General features: G+C 41.8%; 1 protein-coding gene across 1 annotated transcript in view; it reads left to right on the plus strand.

Moving 5' to 3' along the window:
• Positions 1 to 22,310, plus strand: part of ESYT3 (extended synaptotagmin 3) — a 46,179-nt gene extending 23,869 nt beyond the window's left edge. The window contains exons 7-23 of the mRNA XM_077320315.1: positions 187 to 242; positions 2,437 to 2,557; positions 3,397 to 3,570; positions 4,089 to 4,171; positions 5,031 to 5,079; positions 6,996 to 7,085; positions 7,515 to 7,577; positions 9,063 to 9,131; positions 10,348 to 10,413; positions 11,918 to 12,004; positions 13,061 to 13,210; positions 15,426 to 15,892; positions 17,169 to 17,267; positions 17,874 to 18,005; positions 19,623 to 19,728; positions 20,867 to 20,916; positions 22,153 to 22,310. Coding sequence (XP_077176430.1) covers positions 187 to 242; positions 2,437 to 2,557; positions 3,397 to 3,570; positions 4,089 to 4,171; positions 5,031 to 5,079; positions 6,996 to 7,085; positions 7,515 to 7,577; positions 9,063 to 9,131; positions 10,348 to 10,413; positions 11,918 to 12,004; positions 13,061 to 13,210; positions 15,426 to 15,892; positions 17,169 to 17,267; positions 17,874 to 18,005; positions 19,623 to 19,728; positions 20,867 to 20,916; positions 22,153 to 22,189 — 1,899 coding nt within the window. The 3' untranslated portion in view covers positions 22,190 to 22,310. The remainder of the gene's footprint in view (positions 1 to 186; positions 243 to 2,436; positions 2,558 to 3,396; positions 3,571 to 4,088; positions 4,172 to 5,030; positions 5,080 to 6,995; positions 7,086 to 7,514; positions 7,578 to 9,062; positions 9,132 to 10,347; positions 10,414 to 11,917; positions 12,005 to 13,060; positions 13,211 to 15,425; positions 15,893 to 17,168; positions 17,268 to 17,873; positions 18,006 to 19,622; positions 19,729 to 20,866; positions 20,917 to 22,152) is intronic.
• Positions 22,311 to 23,049: the final 739 nt, after the last annotated feature.

The raw sequence follows: 23,049 nt of genomic DNA on the forward strand, positions 1-23,049 counted from the left end.
TGAAATGACTGTAACAAACCTCATGCCAAACTAAAAGGCACATGCATTAGAGATCAATTAAATAATGTTGATTGGCATATTTAGAATGGTCAAAGAATCTTGTTAACTGTGTTAATTTTAGTGGTGTTTTTTTTTCATTCTATTTTTTTCATAATTGTGTCTTCTTTTTTTAATGCTCAATCTAAGTATCTGGAAATCAACTGGGCAGGACTGACAAACCTGTTAGATGCTCCAGGCATTAGGTGAGTGTTCACATCTCAAAGATGTTGGTGCTATATTGGCACTAGCCTACTTGATAGTTTCCAAATGGAGGTTGCTTGCTACATGTGACCCTTCCAATACACGTGTTTGTCATTTTGTCTGAAAGGTGCCACATGCATATTTTCCCATTTGGAAACATATTCTGATTTTTTCTAGGGCTGTGGTGCATATGTACCATGGCTGAAAAAGGGGGGAAATCCATGTCTTTTAACCACCACTGTGCAATAGCATGCGTGAGAATTATGAGCACACATATGGGGAAACGGTGCTATGCATAATACTTCCAGTGCAGACAACTGCAATTTTGTGATACATATTTTCTCCCAAAATGAGTTTCATTCATCTCCTCCCCATTTTATTTCACTCTAACCACTACAACCACACTCTCAGCTGCTAATTAATATATGAAAGCTCCACAAAGTTTGTATGCATGGTACATATTGTGAGCCAGTCTGCACATTTCAGCAGTCACTGTTGTAATTCTGAAATAATGTTAACTTGCTCTGTTTATGTATGCATGCACACGAAAGCTTATACCTTGAATAAAACTTTGTTGGTCTTAAAGGTGCCGCCGGACTCAAAATTTGTTTAACTTGCCCTGTTTTGTGGTCATTCAGGTGCTAAGCTTTGTGTCACAAAGCTTTGGGCAGATTTTGCCATGATGGCCAAGTATCCTGTGTGATGTCACACTTAAGCACAATACAAATTTATTTGCATGGTAAAATGAACCCACTTAATTTTCATTTGCAAAAAGTGTGTCTGTGTCATAATTTTGTTCAGTCATTTATGGGTAACTGAACAAAATTATTTCTGTTCGTCTTGTTCACTTTTTTAAAAAAAGAGCAATTTTGAGTATTTTGGTTTTTTTATATATATGATTCAACTTGTACCCTGCCACTCCCTTTTCTGGGTGATCTGAATGTGAAAACCATCTGCATTATCATATTTAGCTGTGAAATGCATTGAATGAGAAGTTTGCAATTTTCACTTTTTAATCTGATCAGACTGGATTGGTACACACACACACACACACACACACACACACACACCCATACTCATGTATTGGGATCTTGACAGCTCACCAACCATGAGTCCACGAAATACTTGACTTTATAATCTGTTTTAATCTTGTGCAGCCCCACATTGGCCATGGACATTTTTTAAATCTTAAGCACCAAAGAGGGGGTGCCCCACCCCTTTCAGAGCCAGTGCATGCATGGGATTCCCACCCAGTGAATCAGGTGCTCCAGCAGCGGGTACCCTCCCCCCTTCCTTCAGCCCCATTTTTGCCACCTTATTAAATATATGGGCTGGACATCATCATCAGATTTCTAGAGAATCATGAATCAAATGCAGGGGGTAACATAGAAGCCAGCGCCATGTCAATTCCCATTTGATCTTCACACCAGAAACTAGAAATCTCTGTAGCTTCCTGTCATAGCTTAAGTAGTGTTTCAGATCTGTCACCCAGTGATACCATGGTAGATCCAACAACAATACCTCCCAGTGAAGACTTCCATCTCTTTGCGTATCCTCAATGCTTGTTCCAGTTGCTTTCCTTCTCAGAAAGGAAGAATACTCTGAGGTTGAGGCCTTCTCAGCAGAATTCCCAGGGATCAGAGCCAACGATCTGCAAAGTTCTGACTAACCACCCCTATAATTGCTGTCATTTCTAATTTCAAGGATAGACTAGCACAGTTTGTAGAGGCCTGGCAACAGATCAGACAGTTGGGTCTGTCTATGGTAGAGGAGGGTTACAGATTAGAATTCTTATCTCAATCCCTTTGCTTCACTGCTTCAACTGCAGTAGATAACCCATACCTGGCAGAACTTAGATTGCCGTTAGAAGAGCTTTTTAGGAAGGGTGCAATAGAATAGTCCCAGGTGGGATGCATTCCCAGAGTTTTCATGCAAATTTGGTCTGTGATGCATTGGGCAAGAATCCCACACATGTGCTGGCTCTGGATGGGGCAGGGTGACCCTTCTTTGGAATTTAAGCTAGAATGAAAATGTCTGAGGATGGCCTGTGAAAGTGCAGTTCCAATGTGTGTCTGCACAGAAGACATCAATGAACAGCAGTTATAGGTAAGTGCAACTCTGTTTTCTTATGGCCATAGCTTTCAGCATGATGGGCCACAAGGATTTTAAAAAAAATTAAATATTTTCTCCTTACAGCGTACTATCTGATACCTTAATCCAAGATCTCATAGCCTCCCGGTTGGTGTTGCCAAACAGAATCACCATCCCACTGAAAAAGAACATTAATGTGGCCTGCTTGCGGTTTCCTATTCCATATGTAAGTGTTGTTTTCGAACCGGTCACTCAGCAGAAGGTTATTGGAAGGATTTATTTGCTCTTTTCCATCTTGCATGTTGAGTTGTGTTTTATGAAGGCTAGAACCAGAATATGGGCTAGCTGACTCAGAACATGCCGTGCTTTGGCCAGGTATAGTTGAGGCTGAGCTCTGAACTGTGTGATTCATACTGCGGCGGGGGGGGGGGATCTCTTGTTTTCTCTCATTCCCATTTATCCAGGATCTTATGGGATTTTGCGGCAGAAATTAGATCTTAAACAAGTGTCTTTGCCGGGGTGGGGGAAGTGTGTTTTTACTCTAGAATGATGGAAATGTGTTGAGATATTTTTTTGCCTACTAAAGAAGCATGGTTGTTAACGATAAAGGAGATAATAAATATGATAAGATTAGCAACTTTGCAATGCTCTAAGAACATTGAACACTGTTTAGGTTTACATTGGCATCAAATGATGTGCTGTATGGGAATCCAGAAATGGCTTTTGAAATTACAGTGGTTCAGTTCTAGTAATCTTCTGCATTTATTATATATTAAAAATAAATTTGCCTATTTAATAATAAGGTGCAGGATATATCCACTAACAATGAATGTGTATTTTGGCTGAGTTAATAGTACGTAGCAATCTTTGTGCTTGAGTATGAAATAAATATAGAATCCTTTGATGACATCTTAGTAATAGCATACATTTCATTAAACCGCTTTTGTAATGATAGACAGTACCTGCTGTATTTGCTTTCTTAGTCACAGTATTTAAATTGCATGCTTTGGTGAACATTTCCAAGTGACACTTGTATTTTGTTTGTGTGCTTGTTTCTTTTTTAAGGGAGTAGTAAGAGTCCATCTGTTAGAAGCTGAGAAACTTGTCCAGAAAGATCATTTTCTTGGGGCAATCCGGGGAAAGTCAGACCCTTACGCCCTCCTTCGGGTTGGCTTGGTGCAGCTCCGAAGCAAGACCATTCAAAGGAACCTGAATCCCATCTGGAATGAAACTTTTGAGGTGGTGCCTACTTTTGTAACACTTATTTAGCTACAAGAAGGAAGCTGATAGATTTGCTTAAAGAGCAGAGGGTGTATTTAAAGATGAGCTTGTTTGTAATATAACCCATCTCATAAACAAAGTTTCTTTTGTATGATATAAATATAATTGAATCAGAGTGGAACAATCTATTCCATCCCATGTAACATATTCACAATGCATTTTGCTTCCCCATAGTTCCGGTATTTTAGAGGGAAAGTTAGTCCTGTGGTAATCTGTGGAATGGAAAGCCAATAATTATCTTGCATGGTTACTGTTGTTCTGATCAACAGGGATGGGAAGAGGGAACGAAAGGTCACAAGGAAACTCCTGCTGCTCTTGCATCTGCAGGATGATACTCAGCCATCAGGAAAACACCATTTCTGTGAAAGTGTTAAATTTAGAGGAGTAAGAAAGCTGTATTTTTACAATTTGCTCTGTACTGTGAAATTTTGTGAATGTTGTTTTTATCTTCTAAATAGTTTGTGTTTCCCCTGTAGTTTGTTGTCCATGAAGTGCCTGGTCAGGATCTGGAGGTAGACTTGTATGATGAAGATCCAGATAAAGATGACTTCTTGGGCAGGTAATGGATATAAATGTCTCTTCTTCATCTGTATTTGCTGCGATATGGAGCCAGAATTTGGAGGACGGGGAGTTTCACAGTTGTGCTAGTTTTCTTTTAGGTGGAAAGAAATTTTGTTGTGAGGAAACTTTCAGAAATACAATTCCACACATGCCATCAGAAATGATAGAGTCTAATGAGAGCTCCTTCTTTGTCTATCTAGACTACGATATCAGATACATGTCTAAAACGATAACTGCACATGTAAAAATTCCCTCTGAGATTAGTGCTACACGACCGTGCCAGTGTTGTGACTTCCATAGAAATGGAGTAATTAAGCTAGCTCCAGAGTCTTCTGAGGCAAGCAGAAGCAACGTTTCTTACATTACCCACATTTGGTATCATACTACTGAAAGAGATCATGGCAGTCTGCTCCCTTTATACGCAAACAAGCTCTGATTCCTTTTTTGAGCCAATTGTAGCAGGACTTTTGATAGAATGAAGCTTCTCCAGCTCTGTTTTGTATGTCTCTGCATTTTATTGGTGGTGGAAAGTATCATACGGTTTCCACTGACTTATGGGAACCCCATAGAGTTTTCAAGGGAAGAGACATTCAGAGGTATTCCCCATCCAAATATTAGCCAGGGCCAGGCCTGCTTAGCCTCCAAGCCTGAGGAAATTGGGCTAGCTTGGGCTGTCCAGATCAGGGTATATTTTATTACACTGGAGTTTGTTTGTGCACCTGCCCAAGCCCCTGAAAAACACAGTTGATTTTAAACAGAAGTAATGTAATAGCTGTTTTATCTGTTGCATAATATAATCTTAAATCTAATAATTTTCTTTAAAAATTATGCCTGAGTCTTGTTCTATATTTTTACAGCTTGCTCATTAACCTTTCAGATGTGATGAAAGACAGAGTGGTTGATGAGGTAAAACTTGTTAAAATCTGGTGACTTTTCCTACATGTTCTACAATGTTGATAAAAAACATGTGAAATTTATAGGCAGTTTTTAAGAAAGATCAAAATGTATTATTATGAAAACCTAAATTATATCTAGGGTTAGAGCTTCATTTGGGTTCACTTGGATGTCTCTGGAAGTCTTAAATGTTTGCACAGAATTGTTGATGAATTTTTTGAACTCTACCTAAAGGCTTGGAGCACACACACCATATTTTAGTGTGGTGAATATTTTCATAAGCAGGAAAGAGACCATTAGATCCATGGGACAGAAGATGATGTGTGTGTTTGTGTGTACCCAAAGCCTATACACACATGAATCCAGTGAAAGGGAATTGTTCTGCAATATGAGATTTAAAATGAGAGAATGAAGACTAATATTAGATTATTAATTAAAATGTGCCTATTGAAGGCAGAACAGTAAACTTGAGATTTATGATATTGAGAGGATTGAGACTGGAATAAATTTTGCTGATGAGTAAAAGCAGGAGGCAAAAGAAAAGCTTAAGATGCCCAGTGTGGGGCACAGTTTCTGTTCATTACCTATAGAGGAACTGTGCACTATATATATATTGAGTTGGGACTGTTTATTTGAGCAGTCTCTAGATTGTCTTCCTTCTTCCAGGAAGAGAAGTGACTTCAAATGATCCATCTGCTACCACTAAGTACAATAAAAATATATATGGGGAGGATGCAGAAATTCATTACTATGCCAAATGTTTTCATAGGTACATTTGACACATCTTCTGCAGAAGTCTATGTGAATGTGTTGTGGATGTACAGGGCATGGTTGGAGCCAACTGGTTGGGGCCATCTTTCCCTTACATTTTCATGTTGGCTGTTCACACTTGTAACATGTGCAGTTCTAAAACGTGTGAACCTTGTTGAGCTAGCCCAAATCCTACCGGTGTTGCATGTAGAGATTTTCACATATGTGAGAATGGTTATAGGGAGGGAACATAAGACCCTTTTGAGAATTTGCTTGCCTCTCTGGAACCTACTGAGGCGGCCCCCAACTGAAACAAAATAGCAAAGCAAGTCAATACTACCAATGAACATGCAATGATATACAGTTAACAATATACAAAACTTGGAAGAGAGGTGTGTTGACTACGTACCCTAAGAGGCTCAAGGCACAGTCTCTTAACTTCTCTGTGAACACATCAGGGCTTCAGCAGGTTCCTTTTTGGCCCCAGTGTTTTCTGCTTCACAAGAAGATGCTGACCATGCAAGTGGCAACTTCTGAACTATAGAAGATCTCCTCTGAAGTGGTCTCAAGGTGTTTTTTGGATCTCAGCTATACTCTGCTAAGCCATGACAAGGATCCTTTAGATTGAGAGGTGGTGTGGGGTACAGGCTAGAGTGCCAGACTAGGATCCGGGAGACTTAGGTCCAAATTCCTATGTCGCCATGGAGGCTTGCTGGATGACCTTGCGCCAGTCACACACTCTGGCAAACTTTTTTGTAAGAATAATGTGGAGGAGAAGAGAATGATGTGAGCTCCTTTGGTTCTCCACTGGGGAGAAAGGCAGGGAGTATAAATGAATTATTAAATAAATAATAAAATAAACACATGGGGTTTTAAATAATAAAATAATTCCCCCAGATTCCTTCTGCACAAGCTGGTTTGAGTTTAAACCAGTCAACAGTGTAAATACAAATAGCTGCATGCATCATCTTTAGACATGGATGCAACTAAAAAGGTTTAAATGTGATGCTTATTTTACAGACATCAGCTTTTAAGGCTGTTTCAAATATACCTTGCCCATAAATCAATTGAAATTGAACAAATGCCACTTGGCTTCCCTGTTGTATACTTTTGATAGCACACTTGGAGTCTAGAATGTGTTTTAAGATGTTTATGTGTTTTTCTGCTCTTCCTAAAAGTGGTTCCCCTTGAGCAAGACAGCAAGTGGGCATCTGCATTTAAAGCTTGAGTGGTTTTCTCTGCTGACTGATCAAGAGAAACTGTGCGAGGTGAGTGGCCATGAGACTGCCAGAGTTTGACTCTGTCACTGAAAGAAGACGGAAATGATAGACAATAACAATGTGTCAACATTCTATGCATGTTCCCTGCTATTGAATAATGCCACTTATTTGTGAGGTTACATAGCTAAATACTGTACTTAAACATTTGCTGTGTGTTTAAGAGTCCTATTTGTAATTTTGGAAGGAATTCAGGTGTGTGTTACCTGGCTGCCCCTGCGGTCAACATTTTGTAAAGTATCCTGACCTTTGGAAGTTTGCATCCCTGTTCATCTCCAGCCTGGCCGCATGGCAGGTGGATGGGCAACAATGGAGCTAATAAGCAGCCATTTGATGCGCAAGATCAGCTTTCTGGTTGGGGATGCAAGGATGCTGAAATCACTTGCATCAATGTTTAAATTTTGGTTCAATGTTTTTCAGGACAAGAATGGTCTTGCCTCAGCAATTCTCATAGTGTATTTGGACTGCGCTTTCAATCTTCCCGTGAGTAAACTGAAGCAGGACGTACATACCTTTCAGTAAACTGAATTGTTACAGGGCAGAGTTTACATGTATTGGATTGGTGCTGGCCAGTAGAACATTCTTGCTAAGTGTACTCCTCTGGGTAGCAAAACACTATTTTGTCTTATTCCAGTGACACTTTTAAGACCAACAAAAGAGTATATCTTGAATAAATATTTGTTGGTTTTAAAGGTGCCACTGGACTCAAACTTTATTCTGCAGTTTCAGACCAACACAGCTACACACCTCAATCTATTTTATCTTGGAACATCATCATGTAGCTTGGCTAGTGGATGCAGTGTTCTAAAGATATGTGTATATGCTTGTCTGTTTGACTTATAGCCCACCACTCCCAGCCAGACTGGTTCCTGGAGGGTAACATAGTAAAACCCCACAACAAAATTCCCATATAAAGCAATGAAACAATTATCCATCTCGGAAGCGGAGAAACTCCCTCCCTCACCTCTGCTCAATGGACTGCCAAGCTGTGTGCCTCAGGGGACAGTTGGAAAAAGGGGTGGGCAGTTGTTCTAGCCCCTTTTGAGGGGGGCCCAGATTTTAACCGCTCCAGCCTCATCCAAAGACCTGGCAGAAGAGCTCTGTCTTGCAGGCTCTGTGGAACTGAGAAAGCCCCAACAGGGCTCTTAGCTCTCCTGGGAGCTCATTCCACCAGGTCTGGGCAAGGCCCAAAAAGGCCCTGGCCCTCATTGAAGCCAGGTGTACTTCCAGTGGGTCAGGGACCTCAAACAGGTGTGCACCCACCAAGCAAAATGCTTTGCATGGGGCATAAGAAGATAGGCGTTCCCGCAGCTATGTGGGGCCCAGACCACGGATAGCCTTAAAGGTTAAGGCTTTGAACTTGATCTGGGCTGCCTTCAGCACTGGCTGGATATGGGCCCTCCAAGATGTGAGGACCTTAGCAGCTGTATTCTGCACCAGCTGCAATTTCCAGATCAAGGACAAGAGAAGGCCCTCATAAAATGAGTTACAGAAGTCAATTCTGGAGGTGACCGTTGCGTGGCCAGGTGACCCCAGGACAGATAGGGTGCTAGTAGCCAGGCCTGACTCTTCTGAAAGTATTCTTTAAAAAATCTTGAGGAGAAGCCTCAGTTGAAGTGGTTAGCTTGTTTGTGAGAGGGTAGAGCAGAATGGTTAGCTTCCCTTTCCTGACCTGTACTGGATGTAGAATTAACCCATAGCTTGCCATCATTTTCTTTGTAAATCTCACACTCCTTGATGTCAGTAAAATTTGCTTCTGCTGTTTGTTGAACTCAGTAAACAAGGTAGTCTCCTTATTGGATAGGAAATGAGGATACCTACATTTTGTTCCGGCTGCTTTCTAGGTTCTCATGAGGGCAAAAAGGCATCTCCTGACCCTTGCTCCAGATATCTATGGAGCAGGGTTCTTATTGTTAGGAGTTATTTTTCTATTCCTCTAATTGTAAATGTCACCTTCCCTTAATACAGAAAAATCAGTTTGAATATTCCAATGGTGAATACGGAGCGAAGAAATACAGAACCCCCAGGTACCTCAAGGTAAGTTCCCCCGTCCTTCCCCCCAGTGCCTCAAAAGAATTGTGTATGCTGAACAAACATGCAGTAGATATAGTAGATATTGTGATGTATAACATTTTTGCATTTATGGTGCTGCAATTGTTCTCTGCAGCATGCCAAGCAAAACAGGGTGAACAAAAGGGACTAGATAGCTGGCAGGATAGGATAGGTGAAGTTACAGCAGTGAACAGCACAGTGGCTTCTATGTGATCTACACAAATATCATTCATTTAAAAATGTCTGCCTTTCCTCCCAGTTTGGGGTATCCAGGGCCCCCATCTTCAATACTTTGCTTGTAGCCCTCTTACCAATAGAAACAATAATGAGAAGTTAATTTTTTAAACCCTCTTATTTACACTCACACATTTCAGAACTCATGACTGCTAAGTCAGCTGCTGATTTTGAACATTCAGTGGAATTATCTTTAATTATCTCAGCTACCAGATGTCAGCTGGTTACACACTTATCTACCGTTGAAGTCCTGGGCCTATGCAAACTGTTAATGTCAGGCAATATAAGATACAGATTAGCTGTTGTCCTCCAATCTAAATCTTAAGGATGTCTTTTTGTGCTGAACAATAATCTTCCCCCTGGCTTTAGTTACAATTGACACAAGTTTAGATCTTGTGTTTAAGGAATAGCAGTAGGATTGCCATCCTCCAGGTAACGGCTGGAGATCTCCTGGGATTACAACTGATCTTCGGGCAATGGAGATTCCAGGGAACATGGCTGCTTTGGATGGTGGCTTCTTTGGCATTAGACCCCTCTGAAAACCCTTCCCTCCCTCAACCCCACCCTCCCCAGGCTCTACTTCCAAAATCTCCAGGAATTTATCAAACCAGAGCTGACAACTGTAGCAGTACCTGTTGCTGACTTCATCTACACCAGGCGCTTTGCAAAACCTTTAATGTTCTGTACCCAAGCTGTAGCTTCATAGTATAACTTGACATCATCAAAGGATACATAAGAGGTTGTGTGCTGTTTTAATCTGTGTTGTATTAAGCTGGGAAAATACAGTATTTACAAAAATGAAATGTCAAATGGCTCTTTGCAAAGTGTAGTTTCCCTCTAAAAGTTGGAGAGATCTAAAAGTTGAACCATGAAACGAATGTCCATATTCCTGCTCAAACCTTCTCCATGTCTTATGTTGCTATTAATGTTGTTTTCTGCATCCAATCCAAACTATAAATAAATACAGAAGGTGGAACGAGAACCTTGCTCTTTTGTCCAGCTCACAGTGGGCACCAAAACTCAGAAAAGTAAGGTAAGGGAAAATCTTTTTTTCTTCTTCTTAGACTTGTATCACAAAAGTCATAGGGATTTTTTTTGTCATGTGTGAGGGTATTTTTTTAACTTGTGGCAAAGGATTAATGAAGAAATTATCCTAAACATCTCAGGGCTTTTCTAGGTAACAAACAGTCCTTTGTACTATGCGGATGCTAGCACCAACCTAGTATCAGTATGAAGTGGAATGATAGCATCATAGCTGAAAAAAAAAACAAATGTCTCTTTTGCAGTTGTTTTGGTGTTACGGTGGATGAGCTCTCTGGTACTAGCTTTGCTCAGAAAATAAACGTACTGACAGCACGGATGTCCCCTTCCTGGCCTTTTAAAAAAAAGGTTAACCCTTTTTGATGTGGAAACACAGCTACTGGTGTGCTCCCTGTAATGAAAATGATAACGGACGTGACATCCATTTTTCCTGCCCCTGCCCATGACAGATAGGCGGGAGAAAGAGGGAGAATATCAGTAGATGTGAAAGGAGTCAGCAGTGGGGTGGGTGGCTTAGCGACCAAGGACCGAGCAGGGTGGAAGATGGGCAGTAGAGACGGCAGCAGCCAAGGACTGAACAGGGTGGAAGATGGGTGGTCGAGGCAGAAGTTGGAAGTTAATTATATCAGTCACAACAGCCAAGAGATGCCTGTGATATCTGCACTGTTATATTCTGCAAAACATGAGCATGTCGGCAAATTACACAGTAGCTACATTTTAAAAGTGTGCTAATCATGCTTCAGAGAGTGCACACCAGCTGTGTTTCTTGAGCTGTGTCAAGGGAATAGTTGGTACAGTTAAGAGCTAATTGAATACATTGTTAAAGAGGCATTCACTTCTTCATAATATTTTTCCTGTGTCTGGACAGACAATGCAGTAAAGATATGATGCTTGATGCAGCAATCTGGGGCCTTCATGCAGAAGAATATCTCCTTTGGCTGGAGACAAAACAAGTCATATCTTGGAGGCTGTTTTGTGAGCCAGAGAGAGCATTTGCTCATGAGCAGCTGTTGAGAGAGTCAGTTATCACTCCCAGTACAAGCAAAATAGCCTTGCTCCAGGTGGAATGCAATATTAATCTGCTTTATTGTTTTATTAATCTGCTTTATTGTTACCCTCTTCTGGTGTTTTAAAACCTGCCACAGTTAGCAGGGGAAACCTCCTTTTCCCCACAGATACAGACCTTGACAGCTTCTGTGACAGCATATTTCAGCACGGGTACATAGCAGGTCTTGTTCTGAGGTTGCTAAGCACTTAGTGAATGTTTTCATGTACCTCTGGAATTGAGATGGTATGTTGTTTTTTCCTTGAGGCTTTGGGTTTCCCACTATTTGGGTGTGCGACAACTATGATGAAAGTCAGGATCCTATGGCAGTGAGTTCCACTGAAGTTGGTGGGATTTGTTTTTGTACAGTTCACTTTTGTCAAGACTTCATTACTAAAACTTCTATAAACGTGTGGATGTTTTTTCTTCTCATCTCCCCCCCCCCCTCCAGACTTGCAATTTCACCAAAGATCCCGTGTGGGGTCAGGCATTCACATTCTTGGTCCACGGTGCCCAATCGGAGTCACTTCATCTGGAGGTCAGTTTGTCCCTTCTCATTTTCAAGGAATGTGAGAGAGCTTTGATTTTCTGCCTTCGCACAGTTATTCTAGTATATATGTAAGCTATTTCTGCTGTTTTAGAAAGTTATGGCTCACTTTTTTTCATGATAATGAATCTTCGGGGGTTATAGAGGACCACAAATCCATCATCATCTGGTAAACTTCATGAAGGAGCGGTGGTTTGAATGCAAACCTAATCAGTCCTAGTTCAGCACTCTAACCACTGTAGACCACTAGCTTTGCACACTGTAGTGTACAAACAGAGATGAAAATTAATTAAAAAGTACATTCCCCAAGTATTGTATATTGAACAGTTGTGTCTGGAACACCCACCTACAAACAAAGGACCACTTGATTTCCCTTGGGCCTTGAAATTCATTACTTAATAGACCTAATGAGTACCTGGAGCAAATTTTACCCACTTCATAGTTGAGGTATTAGCATAGCTACAGAATTCATCCAACGCCATTCTCATTGAGAGCCAGCATGCTGTAGTGGTTAAGAGAGGTGGCCTCTAATCTGGAGAACTGGGTTTTATTTCCCACTCTTCCAAATACAGCCAGCTGGGTGACCCTGGGCCAGTCACAGTTCTCTCAAAGCTCTTATCAGCCCCACCTACCTCACAGGGTGTCCGTTGTGGGAAGGGAAGGTGATTGTAAGCCACTTTGAGACTCCTTTGGGTAGTGAAAAGTGGGGTACCCAAAAAGCTGCTCTTCTTCATTTCCCATTGGATTCCAGAGGCTGTCCTTTCATTAGTTGCTATGGAGAAAGACTAATACTGATGAGTCATTTTCCATTAGTGACCATGAAATGGCTGAGTTTTGGGCTATTTTTCCTCCAGTGATTTGGTGAAATGCTCTCTCATTAGATAGGGGGAAGTTAGTATCTAGCTGCATCAATGATAGAGAGTGTGATTTGAAAATAAAGGGGTTTTGATATGATTTGAGAATGAATGATTTAAAATATTTAAGAGATTTAAATATTGTTGGGGCTAACCTGCCATATAATGCACCTCAATTGGCTCTTCTCTCTAGATAAAAGATAAGGATCGGGAGAATGCTCTGGGGATCTTGGTGTTTTCTCTTGCCAATTTGCTAAGAAATCCTGAGATGACACATGAGCAAAAATTTCAGCTGGATCATTCTGGCTCAGACAGTTTTATTAAGATGAAACTTGTGTTGAGGGTGAGTCTCTTGTTTTGTTTTTGTCTTCTTCTTCTCTCTCTGTTGTTCTTCTGTTCTTGCTGCTGAGGCTCACTGTGAGCAGAATCCTAAAATGGGATTGAGAGATTTCACAAAGAGAATTTTTTCTCCCTCCTACAAAATACTGGAACTCCAGACCATCCAATGAAGCTGACGACAGAGAAAAGTTATTAATATGTGGAATTTGATGCTGGAGGGTATAGTAATGACACTTTAAAAGGGAATGAGAGAGATTCATGGGGGATAAATCTATTAATGGCTACTAGCTGTGGTGACTGAAGGGAACCTCCACGTTCAGAGGCACTAACCCTTTGAATCGCAGAGGCAGGAGGCAATATCAGGGGAAGGCCTCTGCCTCCATGTCCTATTGTTGGCTGTCCAGAAGAACTGGTTGACCACTGTGTGAGACAGGATGTGATCCAGCAGGGCTCTTTATTGTCTTATTTTTTGTAATGGCTGTCAGGGACTTATTTTCATCCATACAGTCCAATGTTACTGATGATAATGAGCATTTCTTCAGCGTACAAGGACCCTCGTCTCATAGAGCTGCTCTGAGACCAAATCCAATTTTGTGTACTGATTTTGCACTCCCTCTTCCAAAGGCATGTTGACTAAAGTGCACCAAAAGCACATGATGTAACCCATTGATCTCGCTGTGAGATACACCTACATAGGGAGAGTGCTGACTGTTCCTACTTCGGATGACATGACAGAAGCCGCGATAGGAACTCTTTCATTGGTCGCAGGAAGCCTGTTTTTCCTTAACAAAACTAGTCTTGGGGTAATTTTTTATGCAAAAAATAACCAGGGACTATTAAACAGGTTTTCTTTAAATGTTTTATTTGAAAACATATGATATTTTAAATTGCTAAATTCAAACCGTGGCTCTACTGTCCAGGGCCTCACTCACTGGACTTAAGGAAGCATTTTAAATGTTGTATTCTTCTTCAAGCCCTAAGCTGGCTGTTCCCTACAAGGAAGAGCTTGCTCTTATGGAGCTGGATCCAAATGATATTTTTGGGCTAGTGGAAGGCTGATGTCTACTGGAAGAGATCTCTTCTGCCTCCGGTCTCTGCACAGCAGATATGCTGGTCCTGGGAAACAAGGGACCCTCAGGAATGGCCCGAAGGAGCAAGTCAGGATTGTGTAGCAGCAAGGGGGAACTGGTGGAAGTTACATGCCCCCTCCCCTTAGTGGAATTTTTTTGAAGGTGCTGGTAAACCAGCTTTTATTGACGTTTGCATAGAACAGAGAAAAGAGAAAATAAGAAAAGATACATAAAACACATTACAATCCATTAAGCCTTACCATCTTCTAATATAGTCCTTAACTAACTACCTAGGGTAGTCGATATAATAACTCCAGAGTTCCTGGAATTCATCTGCAGAGTGATTGTTCATTAGGCTTGTAAACTTCACCATTCTGGCCAATTCTCCCAATTTCTCAAGCCAATCTGCAAATTTGGGTGTATCTTGGTGTTTCAACATCTTAGTCACCACTAGTCGTGCTGCTGTTGTTGCATGAAATAAAAAACCACCAGCTTTTTGAGGAACACTGACGGGTAACACACTCAATAACATACATTCGGAACAAAATGGAAATCTAACTTTCAACATTCCTTCTAAAATATTATGGATTTTTTCCAGAATTTTTGCATTTTTGGCATGTTCACCACATACGAAGGAACCAACCTTTCCCCTACATTTCCAACATTTCATATCAAAGTTTCCAGAAATTTTACCTTAGGAGTCACGTATCATCTATAAAACATCTTATACCAATCTTATACCAATTTTCTGTTAGTGGAAAATAGAGTCTGGATCCAGTCCATGGAACTTAACTAGAATATGGGCTAACACCCCAGTAGTCAAACTTTCACAGCTTCTCATGCGTCATGATAGAAGAATCTCTAGAAACAAAGGTCTCCTCAGTTCAGAGGAGCTCACTTGTTCTACTTAGTACTCCAGCCTTCATCTCTCACAGAGGAAGTACAAAACTTTCCCTTAAGCTGTGGAAAAAACTTTCCTTTAAACGGCCCTCCTCGGGATAATCTTGGATTGGTGTGTGTGCATTTGAAAGGCAATGCTTACTAGTGCACGGCAGTAGGATTCCTTGGCTTGTCCAGATTTTCATAAAGGTAACTATGCTCACGCCAGAGATTTCAGCTATTTTCTCCCTCACCCCCTTTTATTTCTAGGCCTTAAGCATAGAGCAGCCTGACCCAGAAAACATGTACACTGGAGTTAATGCCTTAAAGCAAGTCCCTATCCCTGCCACGGAAGAGGACGGAAACGAAGGCAAGATGCCACTGCCAGCTCCAGCACCGCTGCCGCCACCACTGCCACCACCTCCCCCCAAAATGGAAGTGCTCAAGGCCCCCCAAGGGAGCAAAGACTCAAGCATGCCCGAATCCACGCAGCAGATCAGTCCTCATCTTACTGGAACTGAGGATCAGCCCGTTGTGATAGAGGCAGCGGCTGCCATTAATGAACGGACACGCCCTCGGGGTCTGGATGCCCCATCCTTGGCACCTCCACAGCCCTTTCCAGCAGGCCTAACGTTACCAGCCCTGCAAAGAATTCAGCTTGCTCCCAGCATTGCATCTCTGGGCTCCCTCGCCTCTTCACACTTTGATGTCACCTGTAGCAATCTGGATCTCTACAAGTAAGTTGATCGTAATCCACATTGTTTCCTGATGTGCAGACTATTTATGCTTGTTTCTCAACTGTATGTAGCAACACAAGGGCCATTTGGCTTCAGTCCCATCCACAGCTGCCACTTTCTTAAATAAGTGTGACTATAAGTATAATGTTCATGGTATTGAGAAAGGGAAGGATAACCTCAAGCCTGGGAGAATCATGTGTTGAAAAGGCAGAACTCCTTTTACATTTTTGATAGCTGCACTGACTTGTGTAGAAGCGGAATGAGAAGCCTATGCAGGACTCTGCACCATGCCAAAACCACTAGCAATTGAGCTTACATTTCTTGAGGTCTGCAGCTGAAACAGAGCAACGCTACAGGCAATGTTTGATTGTACAATGGCATATAATGGTGATAAAAGTTTTGAGTGGCACCTTTAAAACCAACAAAGTCTGAGGAAGTGAGCATGCATGCAAAAGCTTATACCATGAGGAAAACTTTGTGGGGCTTAAAGGTGTCACTGGGCTCAAATTTCATTCTGCTGCTTCAGCCCAATACAGCTACCCACCTGAGTCTATATTATTATGATGTAGCCATAGTATATATGTATAGAACATTGACTATGCAGCATTTAGTATGATACAGCTATAGTATAAAGTGCAGCATTGAGAAATGGTAGCCATTTATACAGGGGACAAAGGTCCCTACAAACCTCCCACCCCCATGATTTTGTACCACTGTAGTTATTTGTAGACATATGCTCCTTGGCCACTATGTTGTTAGGCCTTCCTAATGGATGGCGGTATTTATTTCCATATAGCCATTTATATTATTTGGGGGAGGGGGTGAGCCTTAGTAGCGGAGCCTCCGCTCTGCATGCAGAGGATCCCATATTCAATCTTTGGCAATGCCAGTTAATAGGATCAGGTAACGTGAAAGACTTCTGCCTAAGACCCTGCAGAGTCACTGCCTGTCAGACTAAGGAGTCCTACCAACAGTCGGCAGAAGGCAGCATAAGTGTTGCTACTTTGAATGCAGTTTCTCTTATAGTGTGAATATGGTTGGTGCAATACATGAAGCACACTTGAAGTAAAATACAGCACAGAGATTTCAGGAGGCTCCCCTTGTAAGTCAACAATTGCAGTGGTCTACTTTGAAATAAGATGGACTCGTGTGTGGCGAAGGGGATGGCATTTGTCGGTGTAGTTTACTTCAGTGCCAGAGCTTGTATGGGGGTGGTACTAGCGTGTGCAGACCTGCTGGGCAGCATAAACATTTTTAAAAAGCTATATTGTTGCAGCGGATCGCAGCTCGCTGGAGTGTCCATGGGAGAAATCCACCTCAATGTGCGCTATGCCTCCATAAGGCAGTCTCTCATTGTTACAGTCAACGGATGCAGGTAATATTTGATGGAGCCTTTTCAAGTTGTGTTCTGTGACAAGCATTCATTTGAGTTTGACTTATTTAAATACACAGTTTCTTTTAACACAGCCTATTGTGAAATTTAAGGTTTTCCATTTGCATATTTGTAAAATGGTATGGTCCTCTTCCAGCCATGTTATTGTGTGGCCAGTGCTATTCTCTTACTTTTCTTCTTTCCCTCCCTCCCTCCCGTCTTGAACTACATTTTAAATTCACAAATCTCCGAAATTGTGGTTTATGTGTCTCTACTGATTGGCAAGGAGAGTCACCCCACCCTACCCTCAAAAAAGCAACAACCAAATGGCAGCTGCCTTTTCCACCTGGGCCAGGAGTCATAAACACCTTTTTATTTTGTCTTCTTTCCAAAGGACAAAGACATACAACTTTCCCCATAAAGGCTATGCTGTCCTTTTAACTGATGTCAACAATAGTCCTCCAAGGAGAGCTCATGATCACTGTGATCTTTGCTCACTTGATCTGTACCGTCTGTCTCCAGATCTTTGAATGCAGTGAAGAGCACAACTAATACTCATAACAGCCGAATTTTGAGTCTATTAACACTGTTTTTTTTCTATCTCAAAAGAAAGCTAATGCCATGCTCTCAGCATGGGGCACATCCTTATGTCCGTATCTACTTGCTCCCAGACAAAAGGTGGGCAATGCGAAAGAGGACTGCAGTCAAAAGGAGGACACTGAGTCCCCAATACAATGAAAAGTAAGTGAAGTCCAGTACATTTCATCACCATCCCTTTAAAAACTGGATGAAGCTACAGACTGAAAGCCAGAGTGGTTTGGTGTGGTGGTTACAGTGTCAAATCAGGTCTTAGGAGACCCTTATTCAAATCCCCACTGTGCCATGGAAGCTCTCTGGGTGACCTTGAGCCAGTTACACACCCTCTGCCTACTCTACTTCACAGGGTTTTGATGAGGATAAAATGGGGGAGATGTGAAGGACGTAAACCGCTTTGGGTCTCCACGGGGTATAAAGGCAGGATGTAAACCGGCAGAGAGCCAGTTTGGTGTAGTGGTTAGGAGTGCAGACTTCTAATCTGGCGAGCCAGGTTTGATTCTGCACTCCCCCACATGCAGCCAGCTGGGTGACCTTGGGCTCACCACAGCACTGATAAAACTGTTCTGACCGAGCAGCGATATCAGGGCTCTCTCAGCCTCACCCACCCCACAGGGTGTCTGTTGTGGGGAGAGGAATGGGAAGGCGAATGTAGGCCTCCATTGGGTAGAGAAAAGCAGCATATAAGAACCAACTCTTCTTCTAAATGAAGAAAATAAGAAATAAATTATATGTGCTATTCACTCAGATGCCATTTTGGAATGTGTTATCTCCCGCATTGAATTGCGATCCAGTCCCTGATTCAGAATATGAAAACTTCTACCAGTTTCTACCTGCAGAAAGCTAAACTGGATTCTGTGTGGTGCCAGCAGACAGTGCTGGTAGAGGCTTGGTGGTATTTTTTCCACACAGCAGCTGCCTGCCAGTGCTGAAAAGGTGATTCCAGGGATTAGGGAACTGTCACAGTTGACACAGCAGGAGGTGCTTCCTGCATTGGTAGACCATCTGCTGCCCCCTTCAACAGTTTCATATGCAGCCAGCAAGTCCTTAATTTTAAACTGCAACACACAGTGATTATTCTAATTGATTGTTTAAATAGGTTTTAATGTTAAGTTAATGTTGAATGTTGTTTTACAGCTTTTATGAATTAACTGGTGTTGTAGCAAGATGTTGAAAACTGCCCTGAGCTCACTATGCTGGGAGGGGCAGTGCATAAATCACTCAAAAAATAAAATATTCCTTACTTTTCACCAGCAGGCTCCTGCATGTAGGTAAAATTGTTTTGGGAATCTGGGGGCATGGGTTAACAGTAATGAGTGGCAGTTAGGCCCAAACCCATGCTCTTTCTTACTCTGACCTGAACTATTTCAGTTCAGAGGAGTTTGGACTGGTCTCTGAATAATATAACTAGTAAACTGAGATAGTTGCCACATCTGTCCCTTCCGCCCAGTCCAGCCAAGTGGAATGAGCTTGTGGACCTTCCCTGCAGCAGATGGTGTATACATGGCTTGCTTATCTGCCTCAGTTAGCCAGGAGCCAGCCACACTTTCTGTGAAACAATGTCTGAATATTACATGAAGGAGAACAATTAATCATTTAAGTCTAATTTAGGTTTTTCAGTTCAATAAATAAGTTAAAAGCTCTCTCTTCATATAGCTAAAAGCTTTCTGAGGGGAGGTGTTTGGGCAGATTTCGAGATGGTTCTCTACTGAGTTTTCTCTTCATATATGTTATGGTGTACTTATTTCCTATCACCCAATTTAGGTTTGAATTTTTTGAAACTTTGGAAGATGTTAAGAAACGAGCCTTGGATGTTGCAGTAAAGAATAGGCGGCCATTTTTTTCAAATGAAAGGAAGGAGCTTGGAAGGGTAAGGTGCTTCTTGGAATCTCAGCTTGTGAAGATTAATCCTGTTGTTGCTTTCCCAATGTTTTGCTGATGTTATGTCAGGAAAAGTTAAGGGGGAAACCAAGTAGAGCACAGACTGATGGCAAAGACACTGGGTCTGTTTCAGCATTAAAAACTTGTTTTGTGTCTTCTCTGCTGCCACTGTACTTCCAGCTGAAATGCTCTGACAGGCCCATTTCCTGACTGGTGGTTAATTCTTTTGGATTTTTCTCTTTTTTTGAGCTGGCAAGCGGAGCTTTTCCTTGCACATATATCGGGTGAAGGATCACATCTTAGTTCAATCTGTGCTTTCGTCATGGCAGAGCAGGAGCTTGGATGTCATTACTGCCCCCCTTCCCTCTCCCCTTTTGTATACACACTACCATGACACAAGCAGGAGTTGGTGTTTCCAGGGCAACAGAGGTCTACTGTATCCTCCCCACCACACACTTCAGCCCACACCAGGTACCCCCACTTCTTCAGAGAATCAGGAGAGGAGCATGGGTATGAGTTCTCCTCCCTTTCTCTGATCAGCTCAGAGCAGTTCAGGACATTAAAGAGAAAAAAGGAATTTTAGTAGCTAAGCATAACCATTGTCCAGTAATACAAGACTGGCCCTGCCCCAGTCAGTTTATGGCTACCTGATCAAAAGTTAAAAAGGGCAGGCACTGCCAGGGGAAAACACCCACCTTGTTTTGTTTTCTTTAACTGCTAGGAAGTAAGGTGTGGAAGTGTGGAAGACATTTAAAGTGTCATCAACTGTTCAGATGCCACATACAAAAAACAATGCAGGTCTGTTTCTTCCAGAAACATCAGTGCAAACAGGGAATTTGGGAGATAATGAGTAGAGCAACAGTGGCCAAATGGATACCCTGTGTAAGGTTGGGAGGAAACCCACAAAGTTAGGAAGTGGGGGGGAGGGGGATGCATTTAAGAATCCAAGCTGGAGTTAAACCTCAGTGCAGAAGATCCGATCGTGGGGCATGGGAAACGAGGTAACATACATCCTGGCCAACTGAATACATTAACCTTTCAGAGTTTTCTCAAACTACCCAGAGTTGCGTTAGGACCAATACTGTTGCACTTTTGAAATAACGGCTCGTGTGTTAATCTTTTTATAGGTGCTGATAGACTTGTCAAAGGAAGACTTGGTCAAGGGAGTCTCACAATGGTATGTTTCAATTTTGTAAACTACAGAGGCAAACTAAGTTATATGGTGGACAGCTTCGTTCTTCAGGCACCAATATGGGATGTGGTAGGACAGCTGGATAAAGTATAGCATTGGGGGGCAGAGCTGATTAATACTCTGCACTTCCACCACCACACCACCCTAAACGGCCTTCATGTTTTTTTTTTCTTGCCAGCAGAAGTTACTTATAGGCAAACATGGCATTTAAAAATAATGTGGGGAAGCATGGACATGGTTTAAGCCCACACTGCATTTAAGCAGGCTCCCCTTTCCCAGACGCACCACCTTGCCTTTTTTTATGGGGGTAGGGCAGGAACCTTCCAGTGCAATTCTGTTGTTGTTAGGTGCGAAGTCGTGTCCGACCCATCGCGGCTCAATGGACAATGATCCTCCAGGCCTTCCTGTCCTCAAAGTCCATTTAAATTTGCACTGACTGCTTCAGTGACTCCATCCAGCCACCTCATTCTCTGTCGTCCCCTTCTTCTTTTGCCCTCAGTCGTTCCCAGCATTAGGCTCTTCTCCAGGGAGTATTCCTAACTCATCTCATGCACATGACATGGGAGACTGTGGTGGAAAGGGGGGGGGGATTCACTTCCTCCTCCCGCTTGTGTGAATAGAGCTCCAATGACAGAACAGTGTGATTTCATCCCCTTCTTCCTCCTGCTTTGTGTGGCAATAAGTCCATATGGTCCTCCACAAAACCCACTTTCCCAAGGTTGGAAACGGGGATAACAGAAAATCAGCAGCCACCAGCACCTTCCATTGAGGGATTATGGGTTGTTAACCCATTAAGGACCTAATAGTTCAATAGAAGTCATGGCTCCATTTGCTTAGGGTCTCACAGCTAACATAAAGATGTTGATTTAAAAACCTCACTTTTCATATATATATTCTAAATTCCTTTCTTCCAAATTTGTCAGCCTAATGCATAGATTTTAGCAGCTTTAAAACTAAGGATTTTTAATTATATTGAATTTTTATAGTGAAAATTACACATTCACTAGTTGGTAAAACAGTCTCTTTAGTTTTGTCTATGGCTGCAGTACACATTTGGGAACTGTTATTGTATTTAAGAGTGCATTTTCCCATTTAAAATTTACTGAAAGCTAGTCTGATTTCTAAAAGAAAGAAGTTAACAGTTGAACTAGTATTCACATCTTTGTTTTAATGTTACTGCTTTATCCAGCTTCCAACTCGAGTGTCCTGATTTTTTTATAGGTTTGAGCTGACGATAAATGGACACCCATGTGGATAATACTTGGCACCAAATGAAGAAGTGTATATTTGTATATTTTAAACTTAACTACATATAAACTTGTATGGAGATTTTTATGTATTTTAATAAATTATTTGGAAATACACTTGGAAAAGATGCAGATATCCTATCCAGTAATCTTGCTTTTGACACTTAAGAGTTTTTGTGTACAAGTAACTTATTCCTGTTTTTCTTAGCAGTCAATCCGCTACCAGCAGGAGCATAGAAGTTCTCTGACATCCTCCCTCCCCCTGCATTTTCCAGTTGCTATACCAATTTTCTTATAAAGATATCTTTTAAAACTAGGGCTTTGACCAAGGGTGCTGTCTTCAGTGATAGCATTATAGTGCCAACTCCCCTACTGTCCCCTTGGAAAAAATGTCCTCAATGCAGAGACACATCCCAATATTTACTGTGGACAAACAGCAAGCAAATTGAGAGGAGTCAATAGCTTTCAAACAGTCTTAATAATGTGAATATTGCCAGCAAGTGGCAGTATTATTATGGATTTTTATTTCCTGCCACTCCCAGAACTGGATTATGGTGGGTTATAGTCCAAAAATTAACAACCCCAATGAAGCCCTATTGAAATATCAAACAGGACATAAAATTTACAACATATAAATAATAAGCTGAAATGGCGGTATAATCCACCACCCATCCCCCCCATGACAACATCCAACTAATAGAGGAAATAGTGAGAGGAGAGCCATAACCCTTGCCATAGATGTCCCTGGAATACCACTGCTTAACACCAGGGGGGGCCCAATCAGATCTTCCACTCAGACCCCAGCCTCAACCATAGACCTGGCAGAAGAGCTCCAACTTATAGGCCCCGCAAATCCTCAAGGGGGAAAAAT

Source organism: Paroedura picta, chromosome 2 (genome assembly GCF_049243985.1).
Source record: "Paroedura picta isolate Pp20150507F chromosome 2, Ppicta_v3.0, whole genome shotgun sequence".
NCBI classification, from domain to species: domain Eukaryota; kingdom Metazoa; phylum Chordata; class Lepidosauria; order Squamata; family Gekkonidae; genus Paroedura; species Paroedura picta.